The sequence below is a fragment of the Cydia fagiglandana genome, chromosome Z (genome assembly GCF_963556715.1).
Source record: "Cydia fagiglandana chromosome Z, ilCydFagi1.1, whole genome shotgun sequence".
Taxonomy (NCBI): domain Eukaryota; kingdom Metazoa; phylum Arthropoda; class Insecta; order Lepidoptera; family Tortricidae; genus Cydia; species Cydia fagiglandana.
The window spans coordinates 14,518,438-14,537,584 of record NC_085959.1 but is presented as its reverse complement, the minus strand read 5'-3'; the positions used below and the strand labels follow the sequence as shown (position 1 = coordinate 14,537,584).

Sequence of the window (19,147 nt, the reverse complement as noted above, 5' to 3'; positions counted from 1 at the left end):
ATCGCCCCCTTTTTACAGTCCACTCTTTCGCCAGTGAACATTTTGGTCTTCGAACCGGATAATTTGAAAAGTGACCTTTGGTTTTTCGTTTGTCGTTGTCTGTTGCTTATTCAAATTCGTTTCGTCATATCATCTGCTTAATTCTAAATTTAGGGTAGACTTATAAAAAAGTCGAGGGTAAGCAAGAAAGTTGGTGGTCGTGTAGTAGTGCTTTTACTAAACCATTCGTTCATTCGTGGTTAATATTGCTGGCAACATTTTCATAGCTGTCAAGTGTCGACGACAGCTGTCAGTGTCAATAGTGTCAGTCAGTACGTGGTCAACGTTATTTTGCAAATAGTTGTGTTTATTTTCGTCGTTTTAGTGTGATTAATTGCATTTAAAACAATATGAGTGTACATGGTGATAGTGATACGGAGCCCGCGACTGTAGATATGTTCCGGGTCGCGCGCGGGTATGCGATTTTTAGATTAGAAAATATTGAAAGTTCGGACTTAAAATTTTACGTCCGCTGAAACCTGAAAGACGTGCGGAAGAGTACGAAATTACGAGGGAATTTGAAAGTAAGTTGAAATCAGTGAAATGTAGGTTAAGACAAATGGCTAAGAGTGAGATAAGTGATAAGTCGGATGTGAAGCCTTTAACGCTTGAAAATAATTTAGCCAAGCTTCCTAAAATAGCGATTAAGCTGTTTGATGGAAAATTGGAAGGCTGGGTGTCTTTCAAAGAGCTTTACGACTCCCTCATACATAGTCGGAGCACAATTAGTGATGTGGAAAAATTACATTACCTGTTGTCAAGCGTTCAGGGTTCCGCACATGATTTAATTAAAAGTTTTCCTCTGTCAGGTGACAATTATAGCAGTGCATATGAGACGCTGTCCAATTATTATGATAGGAAGAGGCAAATTGCTGTAATGTATTATGAAAAACTGCTGAATTGTGAACCAGTCAAAAACAAAACAGATTTGGAGCGGGTTTATAGAACTTTCAATGAAAATTTAAATATTTTGTCGAAATTTAACCTCCCCGATAAAAACTTCATGTTGTACTATTTGCTTTGGGCAAAGTTAGATGTCGCTACCCGGGAAGCATTTGAATTACAACTCACTTCTAATACTGAGGTTCCAAAGTTTGAGGAATTGAAAAGTTTTATTGAAAAGCGGAGCCGGGCTTTGGAAAACTCAAGTGTTAGTGTTAGGCCTCAACCTCAGAATGTTAAACCGTTGACTAAGAACAAAACAGCCCTAGTTGTGTCGACTCCGTCAACACCGAACTGTGTTTGTTGTTCAGGTCAACATAGTCTCGACAAATGTAACAAGTTTCTGAACCTCAATAATGATGGCCGGTTTAATTTTGTTAAGGAGAAGGGTTTGTGTATTTTATGCTTCTCGAATGCACATAGAGTGAAAACTTGTCGGGCTTCTCGCTGTAGTGTGTGTCATCGTTCGCACCATAACTTATTGCATTTCACAAAGAATGTTGAAGCACCCACGGTCACAGAGACTGCTACTGCACCATCTAGCAATAGCATCAGCAGTACTAGCAGTAGTAGTAGTAACACGGTTCTAACTGCTATGGCGGGAGATAATACAATCTTCTTTGCTACTGCCAAGATGTTGATTCGGGACAGTTCTGGTGTCTTCCGCCCAGTGCGTGCGCTTCTGGATGGTGCTAGTGCATGCAACCTTATATCGAAATCTTGTGCTGAAATGCTAGGGTTTGAGACTTCTGGCCAACACACTGTGTTCGGCATTGGTAACTCGCCCAATCAAATATTTGGCTCACTTTCATGTGAGATCAAGCCAATGGGTAATAAACCCTCTTCGCTGAGTACTAAACTCGAAGCTTTCGTTCTGTCGCCGGTATGTGCTGACCAACCTCCACAACCTGTCGATTCGTCGGGGTGGTCGCACACCAGAAATTTATCGCTGGCTGATCCTGATTTCGCCCGTCCGGCACCGGTGGACTTGTTGCTTAACGCACAGGTCTTCGTTTCGTCGTTGTTGCCCGGTATACGGCGCGGGGAGCCTGGACAGCCTACTCTGTTGAAAACCATCTATGGATGGGTCGTTATGGGTGAGTGTGACGAAAGCCAGCTCACATCAAGCGCTCTCGTATCGTCTCGCAATAATAATAAACCTTGTTTTTTCGTGTCGAGTCCTTCGCAAATTTTGTCGCTCGACGATTCTATTAAAAAATTTTGGGAATTAGAAAACGTTAGTTCTCCAACTAAACCTTTCGTATCTGAGGAGGACCAACGCTGCGAAGACTATTTTCGTGAAAAATACTATCGCAATGAGGAAGGCAGGTTCGTAGTTCCATTACCATTTGTCGACCCCACGAACAAACCTACCTTCCTCAATTCACGCGAAATCGCTCTCAAGCGGTTCACGTCGTTATAACGCAAATTGAATTCCAACCCTGAGTTCAAAAGGGCGTATGTGGAATTCATGAATGACTATGAGTCTCGAGGTCACTTGGAGGAAGTGGAACCTCCTTCAACAAGCGAAGGCCACTTCTACTACATACCTCACCATGGTATTCTGCGCGACTCCGTCACAACTCCTCTTCGCGTAGTTTTTGACGCAAGCGCTAAGGACGCCAAGGAGACGTCCTTAAACGCTACCCTTCTCGCTGGGCCCAAGCTTCAGACCAACATTTTCGATCTGCTCACACGCTTTCGTTGGCATGCCGTCGTCTTGACAGGTGACGTGAAACAAATGTACAGGCAGATACTGGTTCCTGAAGAGGACGCTGAATTTCAGCGCATCTTGTGGCGGCCCTCGGCTGTCGGTCCTGTGCGCGACTATCGTCTTAAAATGGTCACTTACGGGGTTTCTGCTGCGCCATTCCAGGCTCTTCGTACAATGGCTCAACTTGCCAGTGATTCTGCAGCCAGCTACCCAGGTGGTTCAACCGTTCTCGCTCGTGACATCTACGTCGACGACGTCGTCACCGGAGCGGATTCTGTCGAACAGGCGCGTTCGCTTCAGGCGGAACTTACGAAAATAATGTCGTCGGGGGGTTTTCATCTCAGGAAGTGGACCTCCAACAGTAGTGAGTTCCTGGAGAGCCTTCCGTCTTCTGATCTCTACTCGGAAGACTTCAAACATTTTGAAGAAATGACTGACATTTCTCTTAAGATATTGGGCTTGCTATGGCAACCTCAATCTGACTCCTTTCGTTTTCGTGTAGCATCTACTCCCAACGGTCGATGTACAAAGCGCACCATTCTCTCTGAGATAGCTAGGATCTTCGATCCATTGGGTTTCCTCTCGCCTGTAACATTCTTCGCCAAGTATCTGATGCAATTACTTTGGGTTTCGGGCGTTTCCTGGGATGGAGATGTCCCGGAAAGCATCAGGCTGGAATGGCAGGAATTCAAAACTCAACTCTCGTCGCTGAGTGCTGTATCTGTGCCTCGCCGTTTACGCTACGTCTTACGTAGGCGAACAACGCGCGAACGCGGCGCGGCGAAAGCGGCCGCCGCCGCGCCGCGCCGCGCCGCGCCGCCTGACATTCGCGTGCAAATCGCGCCGCACCGCGTTCGCAACGAGATCGCTTACGTAGGACACTTCTATGGGCATCAAAGGATTGATTTCGCCGCGCCGCGCCGCGCCGCGCCGCGTTCGCGCGTTGTTCACCTACGTAAGACGTAGCGTTAGTCGGGAAATTCGACGTGCTACATCTCCACGGATTTTGTGACGCATCAGAACGTGGCTTCGGTGCCGTAATCTATTGCCGTACAGTAACTGAGGAGGGCGACGTCGACGTCCAGCTAGTGTGTGCGAAATCCAAGGTCGCGCCGCTACGTAAATTGTCAGTGCCGCGTCTCGAATTGCTCGCAGCAGTTCTGCTGTCGGACTTGATGGCTTCGGTCGTGGAGGCTTTGAAGCCTTTCCACTCGGTAGATAGAATCAACGCGTGGTCTGACTCTAGCGTTGCGTTGACTTGGATAAAGTCTTGCCCTTCCAAGTGGAAAACTTTCGTGGCTAACCGCGTGAGCCACATCCAGGAGATTATTCCTCCTGATTGTTGGCGACATGTGAGGACTGGCGATAACCCAGCCGACTGTGGGTCGCGGGGCCTCTTGCCGAACGACCTGGTCCACCATAGTAACTGGTGGAAGGGTCCATCTTGGCTCGTGCTGGACAAGTCTGACTGGCCTAAGTCAACATTATCAGTCGACGTGGATGTCCTACACGAAGAGCGCAAGGTGACTGTCCTCACTGTCTCTTTGCAGGAGACGTGGACATACAACCTAATGAATAAGTTCTCGGCACTGAGGACAGTCCAACATGTCCTCGCCTATTGTCTTCGTTTCGTGCACAACGTGAGAAATCAGAAGACGCCCAACAACTTGTTGGACGGTCCTTTAACACCCCTGGAGATTAAACAGGCGCTTATGTTCCTCGTGCGTTCTGTTCAACAACACCACTTTGCTTCGGAGATCGAGAAAGTGAAAAACAATCTTTCGAACTTTCTCCCGAAAGCATTTAAGAAATTGTCTCCATTCCTCGATGACGCGGGTCTCTTGAGGGTGGGCGGACGCCTGTCGCGAGCTTCTCTCGAAGTCGATGTTAAACATCCCCTGTTGCTACCTCGCGACGACCGTCTTACCTCCCTCTTGATCGACGAGTACCATAAGCGTTTCATGCACCCAGGCGTCCAGACGCTTCATAATTTGCTGGCGCAGCATTTCTGGATACTGTCCCCAAAGCGAGCTATCCACGCAGTCACGTCAAAATGCATGAAATGCTTCCGTGTTCGACCACTCGGTGCTCCTGCGCCGTTCATGGGCGACTTGCCGTCTTATCGGGTAGCCCAGCTCAAAGCGTTCCTGAGTGCTGCTGTCGATTTCGGGGGACCTTTTGACATAGCTCTGGGTCGCGGACGAGGCAACAAGACCTACAAGGGTTACATTTGCGTTTTGGTGTGCACCTCGACAATGGCTGTACACACGGAGCTCGTCACTGAGCTGTCCTCAGACGCGTTTCTCGCCGCGCTTCGCCGCTTTGTCGCGCGTCGTGGTCGGTGTAACCGGTTGGTGTCCGACCAGGGGAAGAATTTTGTCGGTGCGAGCAATGTTCTGCAACGTCTTGTAGGAGATGCTGCGACGCATAGTGAGATTAAGTTCGAGTTTAATCCGCCAGGCAGCCCTCACTTCTCAGGTCTCGCTGAGGCCGGTACTCTGAGGGTACGGTGAGGCTGTTAAAACACATTTGGCTCGAGTTATCGGTAGTCAGAGGTTGACGTACGAAGAGTTTCTAACCATCTTGACCCAGGTCGAGGCTCTTCTTAATTCGAGACCCCTTACTCCTCTCAGTACCGATCCCAACGACCTGACGGCTCTGACTCCCGGTCATTTCCTCACCACGGAGCCCCTGTCGGTCGTGCCTGAAGAAGACCAATCAGACGTTCGGGTTAGCCCTCTCCAACGCTGGAAGCTGCTTCAGAAGATGCACCAGGACTTCTGGAAGAAATGGTCGAAGGAGTATATGCATACTCTCCAGCAGCGGATGAAGTGGCACGATAGGCAGCCCAACGTCCAAATTGGTGCACTAGTGCTCGTTGTGAACGAGCAGACGAGCCCAATGAAGTGGCCCTTGGGTCGCATCATCGACACACACCCCGGATCCGATGGGATCTGTCGTGTGGTTACTGTGCGCACAGCCACAGGGTCGTACAAATGGCCTGTGGTCAAACTGTGCCCACTGCCTGCGTAGTTGCTTTAGAGCGCTACCTTTGTGTTGTCCATCTTTTCGTTTTAGTCTTAATATTATCGCATTTACCTTACTTTATTGTTTCCTTTTCGCTTAGTCAAAATACAATGCATTTTGGTGGGCGGAATGTTCAGCTTTGGCTTTGTATTTTTAGGATTATTTTAAGTAAATACTGTGGCAACACCAAAGTCACGGTTCGAATTTAAATCTTGCTCTGTCATGAGCTGTCACAGTTAGTATGTCATAGAACTACTACCAGTGCGCATCGCCTCTCGCTATTCTCGTTAATTTTCTCGCAAATTGTTAAAAGCACTACTGCCAATCTCTAGACTATTTAAAATCAGTGCTGTGTAGCCGAAGGACGCCGTGCCCATCCGTGCAGTGGAGAATCCTAGGTCTAAGTTGGCCGACTGAAGGTAACGGTTCTGAGCTTACCTCTAGCTTGCGACAAGGGTAGCCCGGACCACCGCCAGCAGTCCACAACGGAGACCAACGGTTCAACCCACAACCACCGGATTGCAAAGGTAACTTCGTCTTACACTGTTTTGCACTTAAATTTAGTTCCATAGGTTAATTCTAGCATACAACAACTTTCTTGCTCAACCGGCCCCTAAATCTCTTCCCCTATCGCCCCCTTTTTACAGTCCACTCTTTCGCCAGTGAACATTACTAATTCGAACCGGCGAAATATTCTGTTTGAGCATAGTTTCATGGCGGGGTCAAGCTCTGTGATTTTTGTTTCGTGATTAGTACCCAAGTGTGCAACAAGGGCGATAATACAAGCAGCTAAAATTGTAACAAATAATGAGCCACCTGTCGGGAAATAAAAATGCTCAAATATACCGAATTAGTTATTACTTAATAGTATAAATCACGCGAGACCGACGTCCTTAGCGCGTTGGTATGCTTTATCTGCGTTATACAATGGCATAGACGAAACATTTAACTATAACGCAATAAGTACGGCTACCATCAGTTTGGCATTGACATAAACGCTATCGTGAACGTAATTCACTTTCTATGCATCTCGCTCGTACTAACATATTAGTGCGAAAGAGATGTAAATTACGTTCGCGATAGCGTTTATGTCAATACCAAACTGATGGTAGCGGTACAGCTCTCAAACTATACCCTGCTTACAAACGTAACGGTTTAAGTTAATGTAAATTCAAGCAAAAACGCCTCTAATGTAATGCCAAAAAAATGTAGAAAAAATCCAGAATAGGCCAGTACGCTTTAACTAGTATGTTTGTATACGTATGATATAGACATGGGCAGTAGATATACATACGAGTACATGTGCAGTTATATATGATTCGTTGGATGTTAATCCAATCATAATCCAATTACATCTGTCAGTGATACAAACATGCAAATAGACCAGTGTTAGTGCGCTTTTCGACTAACCATAATTACAAATTTCGAGGGCACAGTTACACTGGTCGCCTCAGCGCCGACTAAGTAACCAATAGGAATAAACACCAGGCCGGTATCGTATCAAATTAGAGAACGGGAAACGTCAGTAGCAGCCGGCCGATGAGTCACGGTGCGTTCTACCTGCCCACGTGGGCCGTGTGTCCGCTTTAGGTATAATACCTTATATTAGTCAACTTTAATGAGTTTGCAATTCCTTTTCAAAATGTAGAGATCGACGTGCAGACACAGGGGTCTAAAGTTAGCAAAGAATCAACAGTTATATTTTGATCGCAGTTATACTTATTGAACATAGGATGGGTAAAAAATGGTAAGCACCAAGACGTCCTAGACTATAAAATATATATACGTTGCTAATAGCGTCACCGATTGAAAATACTAATAACTTTTTGAAGCTAAATCGTGTAGTTTGTGCGAGATACGCTTTTGCACAACCATGTCAGAAATGCTTTGGGATCGCTTGCGTGGTTTGGTATTTGATAGTCACTTGCAATTATGTACAATCTTATTTAAAGAATAGTAGAGACATATATTGCTAGTTGCTATAGTATTTCGTTGTGCTAAATACTTTTGTAGGTAGAACTATTATTTTGACCTAAATATAGACGTCAGACCAATATTGTGTCAAAATACTTATAGGTACATGCAAATACCTGAATACCAGAACGCCTACTTCTTTTCTTCTCAAAACACCTTAAAATGCCCAAACTTCTAATCGCTGTGCTGTCACAATACCCAAAACTCTCATTCCTTGCATGATGATGACTACTGTGTTATCCTAGTTAGGTATGTTATGAATATTATGATTATTAACATTCAAAAATAATAAGACAAAGGTTATAACTTGTAATGATAAAATTGTAAATAAGATATATTTATATTATATACTATTTAATATTGTTACGAGTATACAGGTTGTTTTTTTAGTCACCTGCAGTAATTTACGTGGTGAATACTCGTATATGTATAAGTATACTGAGCAACTTTTACTATGGGACCAACCCCAAAATCGAAAAAAAATTGTCTGTTTCATACATTTTGGCTGGTCAGATGATATTGTGTCCATACACCTCCATAAGTCTCAAATTTTTTCGAGGCTGATCCCACAATAAAAGTTGCTCAGTATGACCTATAATTTATATTCCCCCGCAAATTCATCCTGTATTTAAAAAATAAGTCCCATGGGTAATTTAAGAAACGTATGTAATATAATTTTAACATTTAGGTATTTTGAGACTTAGACGATATGAATTTAAGTCATTATGACAATAAGTCATTTTTAAGAAGGAAACGATTTGACATATATGTGCATTTTGTGCGCCGTGTTTCAGAGAGGAGAACCAAAAGTACTTTAATAATATATAATTGTATATATATTATCGTTCCATGAATCTGAAAAAAATAAACTCCGCAATACGAATGAAAGGAGGATTGCAAATTGCAACTGCGATATGCAATTATAGATAGCTACAAGTGCATGGATCCTAAATCCACTTGTAACCGTTATTTGCCCAGTTATTTATTCCTCGTCCCTCTGACCGCTTTGCAAAGTCAGTCAGTTCATATGCCAGAGATTCATATTTGATTTTCATATGCGCACGAATGGGTTCGTTGCAGTCTTTTTTTAGCACGGATTCAGCAGTCGAACCGCTCACTGATAGCCTGATATCGACATTCTGTTTACTTTCTGAATGGAAATCGATACCATAATGTTTTTTTTGTTTGTTACAGTTTGTTTATGTTTGATCCTCGGCCAGCTGCGACAAACCCAATTACAAAGCAGGTAAATATGAATGATCGTTACCGTATTGTTATTGTTAGTAGTTTGTGTCACTGGATAATTCCGCTGATTGCAACAATACTTATCAATTTACTTTGACCTGAACATGTGCACTGCTTTGATTGCAGAAAGATTAGACCTATTATTTAAGCTCCGATAGTTTGAAGAATGCACATTATTATTTTTAATGCAGGATAGTTCACTTGAGAGAACTCCGTCTACTGTGTGATACGGGTCGTACCTACTAGTACTTGCTTGACCAACGCAACCTAATGGCTTCAAATTCGGCCGCAAATTAACTGTAGATGTACACATATGTTTACTGCACTTAGACCGAACTGCAACTATCCCATTACTTTCGTACATTAGATGTCCTACAAATTGAAAAAATCTCATATATCTACTATAAAACGAATAAATCTTACCTCAAAAATGAGTTAACATTCAATAAGTCTTGATTTGATACCTACTAGTCATGTGCATATCATTAGCGCCGGTTTTGACTGTTGGATGCATCATGCACCGGTCGTGCCCTGAAAAGACGCAGTGAACGTCGGGCTTACCAGAATTAACCCGATAGTAGGTTTTCTTTTAGCTTGTTTAGATCTGGAATTCACTATCATACGTATAATAACTGATTCAAATGAAGCAATCTTGAACTCGATTTCCCCTCTAATGCATACGTTTTAGCAGTGTGCGCGCTGACTCAAAGCGGATGGATAGATTACTCGAATATTCAAACTGATTGAGGTACACCTAAATAGGTAGCTGTTGTCTGTCTGTTCTGCCCTAATATCGCCTATGACGATGGAGCACAATGTGTAGATGAATGGGATTACCCGTTACATTGCTCATTTTAGAGGCAAATTCCCGTAGATACGAATACTAGGTGCACGGAAGACACTATAGTTCGTTTTTTTAGCATTAGAAAGAACTCCACAGAAGTAAGCGTACAGTTTCTATCAGCCTCTTTAATTCTTAATAATTATTGAATTATCTAATGTGTGGTCAATACATATAATTTACTTCAATTTATTACAGTTAAAAGTGCCGGATTTGGAACCACAAGCTTACTTCTGTGTACAAGTTATTTCTAATGCTAAAAAAAACGAACAATAGGTAGACGCCGGGGGCGGAGCAATTAGGGGGATTCAGATGCTATATTCAGTTAATAGGGATGATGACACATGTTGAATATCATGTTGTTTTATATCAAAATCTAGTTAAATACATAGATAGAAAATGAGCAACTTATCACAATAATTTGCACAAAAATATATAGAAAAGATAATAAATACAAAATCTAAAACTTAAGTTTTTTTTCTTCAAAAAAGGGAAATAAACAGGCGGCCTAGCCAAGGTCACAATCGCTATCGCTTCGACAACGAAAACCATTATGTCTCTCTATCTCACTTCCATATTAGTGCGACAGTGACAGTTGCGTTTCGATCGCTACGGAGCGTAAGCGATCGGCATCTTGGCTACGCGGCCTGGACTAGTCCGAGTCAGACTCGCCCACCGACACCTGGGTTCCGTACAGAAGGACGGACGGACAACACAGCGATCATATAAGGGTTATGTTGTTGTTGTTGTTGTTTGGTTATTCATTTTGAGTTGTAGATCTTTGCCTAGAGGTTAGCATTCAAAAAAATACAACATTTGTAGTATATTGCATAAATAAATATTCATAGTAACACGACTGCCATTATGATCGTATAGAGCAGCGGTCGGCAACCTTTTAGCAGCCAAGGGCCACATAGTTAACGAAGATGACGCGGGCCGCACTTTGGTAATATTTTTGACTTTAGCAGACATTGTCGATCGTCAGTACTACATACAAAATAGCTAGTGAGGCTCGCGGGCCGCAAACGAGAGGTTGGCGGGCCGCATGCGGCCCGCGGGCCGCTGGTTGCCGACCGCTGGTATAGAGCATAGACAAGAGTCAGCTCTCCCCACACGCCGCGCTGCTAATAAAGTTTTATATAGGTATCACTGGCAGTCATTTACTTGACAAATAGAAGTGCTGGAGTAGAAAAAATAATTTCGAGTCCTCTGGACTTGTAGTCACACACAAAATTAAACATGCTAACATGATCTAAACAGCATTGTTTTTCCCAGTTGCGATTATAATATATTCTGACAGTGTGACATTCGATAAAAGCTTTTGTTTTAACTATTCAGCAATAACGTTAGTGCTATTAGACAGCCCAATGGTCCCAGTTCATATGCTATTTTCGAAACGACCATTTATGTCGACGTCAACCCTGGCTTAGAGTGGCAGATCGCGGACGAGATATTTCTAAACTTGTGTACATTTCCACAATTTGAATTAGCTGAATAATGAGAACTTTTTAAATAGAAATATTAAACTCGCGTATACATATATCAAGAATGTTTAAGCAAGATTAAATTTTTGAAAACCTCTCATATAAGGTTAAAAAAAAGGTAAGGTAAGGTATATAAATAATTATTGTGATTGATTATTACGGTAAGATTTAAGGTCTTTACCTACGCGGATAAAAAAATGTCTTTAACCAAGGAATATTATTTTCTCAAACATGCAATGAAATATTGATGTTATGTTCCTTATAATAGGCTGCGAAGTATGACGTTTCAGGTGCGGCTAGGACAAAAGGTCGTTAATGGAATTTCATACACATCTTGCAGGCCTAGGCCGGCAAAGTCCTCTTTTTTAATTTTCATTTCACAGATATTTGTGACACAGCATCGTGGCATTCATCCATTAAAAAAAACTAGAGGCAGTATTTGCTTTATGGTTCGTAATGACACTCTGCCACTACGCGTATAAAAAAAAAAAAAAAACAATGTTTGCTATAATTTGCAGTTTTATTTGTATAAAATCAACATGAACTTAATAAATAATACATTCTATAATTTTATAATTTTAAATTATAAATTTAACTACACAAATAAAAACATTTAAAATATTTAATCTAAACGTTAGCGGTAAAAAGGTCTACTCAAACACGCGTAGTTATATTTTTTAAATTGTAATGGAGGTAAAGTTGAAAAATATTCATTCTGTTTTATTGGATTTATGGTGCGTTGTTGATTTATTGACTTTAATATGAGTTCCGACGAAATAATGAAATTAATATTAATTGTAATCGTAGGTGTTGGAATTGGCAGCGTAAGCAGAATTGATTTTAAATAAATAACCGCGCCAAGTCAAAGACGAAGTATGTATATGGTTGCTTATGGCAATTTTATTATTTGAGAAACTAAGAAAAACGGCTTACAGTTTATTAGAAACAGTTTTGTGGCATATTTTAAATGAATGTAACTACAAATTCGTCAACACTGTGGAAATTATACTTATTTACTCCATGCGTAAAGCAACGATGTATGTGAAACATGATATCAACATGAAAGACTATGTAAACTTATGTGACGAAAACGACAGTCAGACGGATACAAGGCGAAAAAATCAAAGATACATGAAAATATACGGGTAGTAAAAATACACGACTCGTGTAAAACATACGCGTGATAATGATATAGGTACGTGTTGGTTATATTTTGGGTGTAGTTTACTTTTAGTTTTTTCTATAAATAAAACTTGGGTTTCGTGGATTTTTTATTTTATTTATTTCATTGCATGTTTGAGAAAAGCACTATACATACCTCGGCGGGAAATGGGGTTGCCCGCGCTCAGACCTATCCGGCCTCGCTTCGCTCAGCCGTCTATATGTCTTCGGCCGGCAACCCCTTTCGTCCCGGCCTCTGTAGTAATGTACTATTGTTGCAATATCTTTTCGAATTTCGATATAAGGAAACTGGAAAATGTCTTTCTTCCAAGAAATATGGTACCTATTATAGATCTCATTTGTTATTTGATACAAAAAAGACCTACTTTCGTGTATCTTAGACATTGTACATATAAAATAAATGACACCTTTATCGAATAATCATCTAAGCAAGATTTTCTGATATCGAAGTTCTTTCTTAAACAAAATTTGTGATATAAAAATAAGTAGGTACTTATAATGATTTTAATTATCTTTCGGATACTATCTGTGCAATCATATAATTTAGATTTCTCAGTTAATAAGCTGAGAGTAAGTTGTTTGATACAATTCAATCGGGTATTCGTAGTAATGGAGTGGCCGAGGTTTTAACTAACAACGTTACCGTATCTCGGTGTGGGAGCGAAGTTTTTGTTCGTTACAAATGTTACAATACATCGCAAGCTCTATGCAGTGCCCTCGGTTTGTTAGCGTCGTGTCGTTGTAGTTAGTTCAAACGAGAACTGTAGCTATGTTACAATTCCGTGCCTGACAATATTTCCACAACTCATGGATAACTGAAGTCTGTACTGCATCTTTAGGTATTTAAATAAAAGTAAACAAACAATTTTTACATTTTCGCGTAGTTAAAAGATTTATTGGTTAACCAACCAAATACAAAAGCGACTGGATCAGTCACTGAACGACGTGTGACTTTAACCTACGTAAAAGATTTATTGGTTAACCAACCAAATACAAAAGCGCCTGGATCAGTCACTGAACGACGTGTGACTTTAACCTACGTTATTTGATCGTGTAATGTTTTCATCTACCCTCAACTGGCTTAAGGAGCCATTTGAGGGTAGATTTTGTTTACTTTTATTTAAATACCTAAAGATACAGAGTATAGTATCCTTCCTGCCTGTTCTTGCTGTTTCAATTGTAAATATATATTAAACTATATATATATAGTTAGATACAGAGTGTCCTTCCGTTCACTGCCTCGCAATGAGTCACGCGGCACTCTGCTAGTATACAAACTGTAACTTGATTTGTTTGTTGGCGCCAATGTCAACAACTCGACACCAACGCTGTTCTAATCGAAGTTCCTTAAGAGCTTTTCCGCTACAAAAAATACATTACAATTTTACCTAGCATTACTTACGTTAAAAGTAAAAGACGTCCCTTAAGTAATAATGTCAACGGCCTCGGGGATGTTGGATAATTGATTAGGAGCGCTTTTACTTAATCTTTTTTTAGGTAGGTGCCAACAGGTATTTTTGAATTTATGGTAAAGCATTAGAGTGCCATGAATAAATCTAAGAAAGTAAATACCTTTCATATAAGACATAAATTAAATTTTATATATTTATAGCCAAACAACTTGCATTTTGAGTATACAGGTAGGCGAAATCCGTCTAAATGCGAAGTATAAAATAAATATAAAACAATAATATAGTAGGTAAAAAAGCTAATTAAAGGTATGTAAGTATGTAGTTGTGAAGTGTTTGAATTGATATTCCATGTATAGTAATACGTATAAGGTTTGCGCATAGATTATATACTTAGAGAAATTTTATTAATCGTTTCTAGTTATAATTTTACTGTCATACATTTTAAGAATAAATTGACACATACGAGTATATATGTAGGAGGGGTTTTACTTAAAATTTGTTACATGCATATATTATATTATACCAATCTAGTTTAAAATCCGTTCTGATTTTAACCCACAATTCTACCGCCGGGGGCAACCTACCTTTATTAGAAAATGTACTACATATATGGAAATGTACGTGCCTACGAATATTTTATGCAAGACGCCGAGAGCATAATATTTACTGTATATGACTTGATATAGCATGTAAAGCCATGCTTTGTGTAAATGTATCTTACATTACACTGAAATATTTTTACTTGTGAATGAACCACAACTATCATTATTATTTCCTTTCAAGGTTTATAAACTGTCAGGGCTTTGTGATATTCCATTATTATTTATTGTTTTGTTTTTACTACTGTAATATTTTTTGAAGCCAATCCTAGAGTCCTACTCTATTCGGTCAAACATGATGTGTAGTAAGCAAGTACCTAGCTAAACTGGGTTACAATTAAGTATGTATAGTGATAGAGAATTCTTGTTCAATATTTAATTAACTTTCGCACATTGTCTAGTAAGTCACGCCCTCCTTATGGAGCATTAACCTTCCCGATATTTCTTTTTATTCTACTCAAATATATTGAAAGCGTCAGAAGTCTTTAAACTATTTAGATTAATTAACGAAGGCACCTAATTAAAACGTTTACGAAATAATATTCTTAAAAACAATTTTGTTAGACAGCGTAAAATTGCTATAGTATTTCTAGACGTGATTTTTCGGCGGCGCTCGCCTCGCCGCGTGCCAGTCGCTGCGTGCGTGGTTTTGATCAATTAAACGTATGCTGCGGCTGAGACCTTCATGCTTAGTAGGCGGATGACCGCGGTGCGCGGATCGTTCTACTAACTTTCACCTACTGTAACATAGCATGATTACTTCAAAACAAATCTGATACGAATTGTGTGGATAAAACATCGTAACTGTCACTAATTGATGTTTTACTATATCGTCATTGTTGTGTTTTTTTCGTGTTGTGGTTGCAACCCTATCATATTCGTTACCATGTGTCATGTTATTCATAATGTTTGTGCATGTCGGTGGATATATCATTTGCATATTACTGGGACTCACAGAAATATACTGGGACTTCTGTTATTATTTGAGCTTACTATAGTCGCATCTGTACACAAGATCAAAACGTATACGGTTATTATTGACATATACAATCTCATTAAATATAAATAGAAATGGTGTGCGATAGGATGTAACTTCTTATTAAATAAACAGTTTCATAAAAGTTGCGAGATCACAACGCGAGAGAAGTTGCGAGATCACCTGAATTGAATCTATATAAACAAAGTATATATATAAAATATATAATGTAGGGCTAGACAGGGCGATGTACCTATTGTCTGGTCTCTGAGCTGATGGCGTGACTGCGCGTGTCTGGTGCAGAGAGGAGCCGCGGTGAGGCGGGGCGAAGGGCGAAGGGAGGGCTCTATATGGCACATCCGGAGCCATGAAGGTGGACGCCGAAGCTAAGGACGCGCCCGCCGCGCCTGCCGTCACCCCCGGAACCTCCATCGCTAGTAATACAGACTCGCCTGTGTCATCTCTGGACGGTTTGTTGGTTTCAAACTAACCTCACTAACCCCCATCACCAAACACCGACTGTCAGTTTCCAGACAATTAAATGGCATTTCGTCTGTTGTCTGTGGTTCTAAAATAGTGATGTGATACAGCTGTGTCTTCTTAGATATACATATAGTGTTTTTAGTTGTATATTGTCATTTTGTGAGGATATGGTAGGTAAATGTTTTGTAGTGAAATACATGGATCTATGATTTTATACAATACAACAAAAAAAATTTAATCACGACGCTTGTTAGTGAGCCTTTAATTTTCGCACTGTAAATATTTTCAACTGTCGGTGTCTTCAACCTGTTTAAGGTCATGACGAGATAAAAGTCCGCCGACTAACTAACGAACTGTAGAGGCTTCGTAATAGTAGGGCTCCGTTTGTAATAAGCTTTTAACTACGGAACCCTAATAAGATTACAGAGTGGCTGACAGTTTGACATGACGAATTGCCATTTTAGTGTTTGGAAAACAAAGGCAGATTAGTGTAACCCCGCATGCCTTCCCCATCACACTTATCCACCACTGACCAGATGCTTACACGCAACATAACCTAATTCGACTCGCTTTATCATTTGTTTGTTTAGATATTGCACTTCCGTACGAGTATGATACAGGGGCCCATGTCTCGAAAGATATTAGTCTAATATTATTAGTGATTTGTCTTGGCAACCCATAGGATTTGACAGTTCGTTTACTAATAATATTAGTCTAATATAGTTCGAGAAATGGACCCCAGAACGTATAAAATAACGTGAAGTAAAGTGACAAGTTCAAGTTTGTGGTGTGATATTACTTCAGTAAAGAGATTGTTACACCTTTCTGAATTTAGTAACAGACGACAAGGAGGCAGCAATATGTAGAAGAGAGATGAAGATATATCCATTGCCTCTCACGTATTGCGGCGTCCCTCTCGTCACTTACTAAATTGAGGAGGGTGTAAAAAACTGTTAACAATAAATAATGCCTCTTGCATACGGCGCATATAACATTTTGGGATACTTACGCAGAAAATACGCATCATGTAAACAACAGTATAAAGAGGCTTGTGGGTTCAGTGACTTGAGATGCCACTTGCGCATGTAACCCATCCTCGTCCTTCGAGGTAAAGGCGCGGGCTAAAGAAATGCATCTGTTACATGCATGATATCCAAGCATACGCCATTAACTGGTGCATATGGCTAAAGCGCAAGCTACACGCGCTGTGTGCAGGAGCCATTAGTATCAGTATGTGTAAAGAATATATAGGTTAGTCCTTGAAAGAGTAGTCAAAGTATTCGTCGATCTTAAATTCGATAGGTGTGCAATAACGGCTACCTATTTAAGTGTAGCAAATTAATAGGCAGTATAGGCACTATTGATATAAATAAAAATCTGGAATATTAAAGACTGTATCGCAATGTGTAAAGACAAAGTGAAATATCCCTAAGTAATAAGTATATGATCAAGACTTTTACAGTATATTTAAAATTTATATTTGGGTTACCTATTAATGAACCTGCAGACAGATCCTAATTCACAAAAATATCTGTTTTAGTTTAGTTACACACGTATAATTCGAAAGGTATCAATAAGGTTTATAGATACCATTGCTCCACGTTAATATGACTAACGTAATGTTTACAGTATCTCCCAACACTACCCATTCGCGCACAAGCCATGCTAACCGATAACATAACATTGAAATTTAAATATAAGTAGTACGCGCAACCTAAGATCACATATTTGACAGTTATGGATTGACTCTTTACATGTATACGACGTTAAAGCTACGCCGCGCTACTTGCAACGGAAGATATGGCTATTACGCGGGTTTGTAAGTTAGAGGAGTCTGCCCTTCCAAATTATAATCTAGTCTCCTTGTAAATTTTATTCATAGCATTTATCGTTGTAAATGCGTAACTATTTTTATTATCCCTACACCTTATATAACAAAGTCCCCCGCCTCATCTGTTTGTTTGTGTGTTTGTTCATATGTTCACGATTAACTCAAAAACTACCTACTGAGCGGATTCTCATGCGGCTTTCATCATCCTATCAATAGGATGAGAAATTGAGGAAGTTTTAGGTGTATAATTTGTCAACCCGTGCGAAGCCGGGGCGGATAGCTAGTTCTATATAAAAACTACAATTTTATTTAGCTTCCTCTTAAACGTAGGTCTTATAAGGGTCAATTCATAAATGTAAAATATGTGATCTTCGACAAAGTCCACGATCGATATTTGAAACAAATTTTATTAATTCATTTAAGGGAAAAAGCGCTACTTTACCGATTGCCAATAAGGACGATTTTATTTGGTAGCTTGATGCCATACCGATATTGATAATGAACACCAGTATATTTTTCATAGATACATATAAAAAGTTGAGAATAAATCATTACATAATCAGTATAATAAACGTTTATTTATTTAGATAAGATCTACGACTTTGTTAGTATTATCACCTCCAAAAATCATGATACATACATAAATGGGTTTTTTTTAGTCCATCAAACTCCATTTTCGAACCGCCGTATTCCCGTTACGACTTTTTGGCAATTGATAAAGTGGTAAGGTATATTCGGGTAGTTACGAATGTCGAAAACCGTTGGAAAATTTTGAAAACGGACTTTTCGTGATGGGATTTTAGGTAATTCTCATCTGATATTCGGAATTATCCGAATTTCGGAATTACCCGAGTAAACCTTACTCGTAACTTTTTGTCGATCGGCGCACATCGTGAGTGTAATGGATGTTTGGGCATTTTCCCAGGTTTCCCAACATCGGACACATCTGACACGATTCCGACGCCCGACCGGGCGCTGCTCGCCAAGCTGGAGGAAGCCAACAGGCAGATCGAGGCGGACGTCAAGAGCCTAGGGCTCAACACAGTGCACAGCCGGAAGAACTCGGACACCTCGCAGATATCTTTGGCCTCTGGTAATTAACTTTGTTAATGTGTCGATAATACCTTAAAATGTGCCTACTTTGCTCAACCAAAAAAAATTGGAATTTTGAAGCAAAGTAGTCGCATTTTACAGTACCGAGAAAAATCTTATTTGACGTAGCTGATATTCAGTTATTCATATTATACGAGTACATATTACGTCTAGATTTTTTTAATGAGTCTAATCTCCCCTTTGCGCGATTATAATTATTATGTTATTTAAACAATAATATTAAGTGTGGAGCAAACCTGTGGTACTAAGTACTGCGGATCGCAAGGCGGCATGGGAGAGTAAGGT

General features: G+C 40.4%; 3 protein-coding genes across 5 annotated transcripts in view; 2 read left to right on the top strand and 1 right to left on the bottom strand.

The window, feature by feature from the left end:
- LOC134678927 (peptidyl-prolyl cis-trans isomerase Fkbp12-like) overlaps positions 1-19,147 on the bottom strand; it is a 207,818-nt gene that overhangs the window by 72,824 nt on the left and 115,847 nt on the right. The gene's annotated exons all lie outside the window — the stretch shown is intronic.
- LOC134678916 (ecotropic viral integration site 5 ortholog) overlaps positions 1-19,147 on the top strand; it is a 52,241-nt gene that overhangs the window by 5,940 nt on the left and 27,154 nt on the right. Inside the window, exons 2-4 of one of the 3 annotated variants that reach the window (XM_063537665.1) lie at positions 8,891-8,942; positions 15,669-15,905; positions 18,675-18,842. In XM_063537665.1, coding sequence (XP_063393735.1) covers positions 15,803-15,905; positions 18,675-18,842 — 271 coding nt within the window. In that variant the 5' untranslated portion in view covers positions 8,891-8,942; positions 15,669-15,802. Of the gene's footprint in view, positions 1-8,890; positions 8,943-15,668; positions 15,906-18,674; positions 18,843-19,147 lie in introns of those variants that run through there. The other 2 variants (XM_063537664.1, XM_063537663.1) reach the window with 2 other exon arrangements.
- LOC134679092 (uncharacterized) lies at positions 2,453-5,728 on the top strand. The gene is made up of 3 exons (XM_063537936.1): positions 2,453-3,428; positions 3,662-5,199; positions 5,288-5,728. The coding sequence occupies exons 1-3, from the start codon at positions 2,453-2,455 to the stop codon at positions 5,726-5,728; spliced, it is 2,955 nt and encodes a 984-aa protein (XP_063394006.1).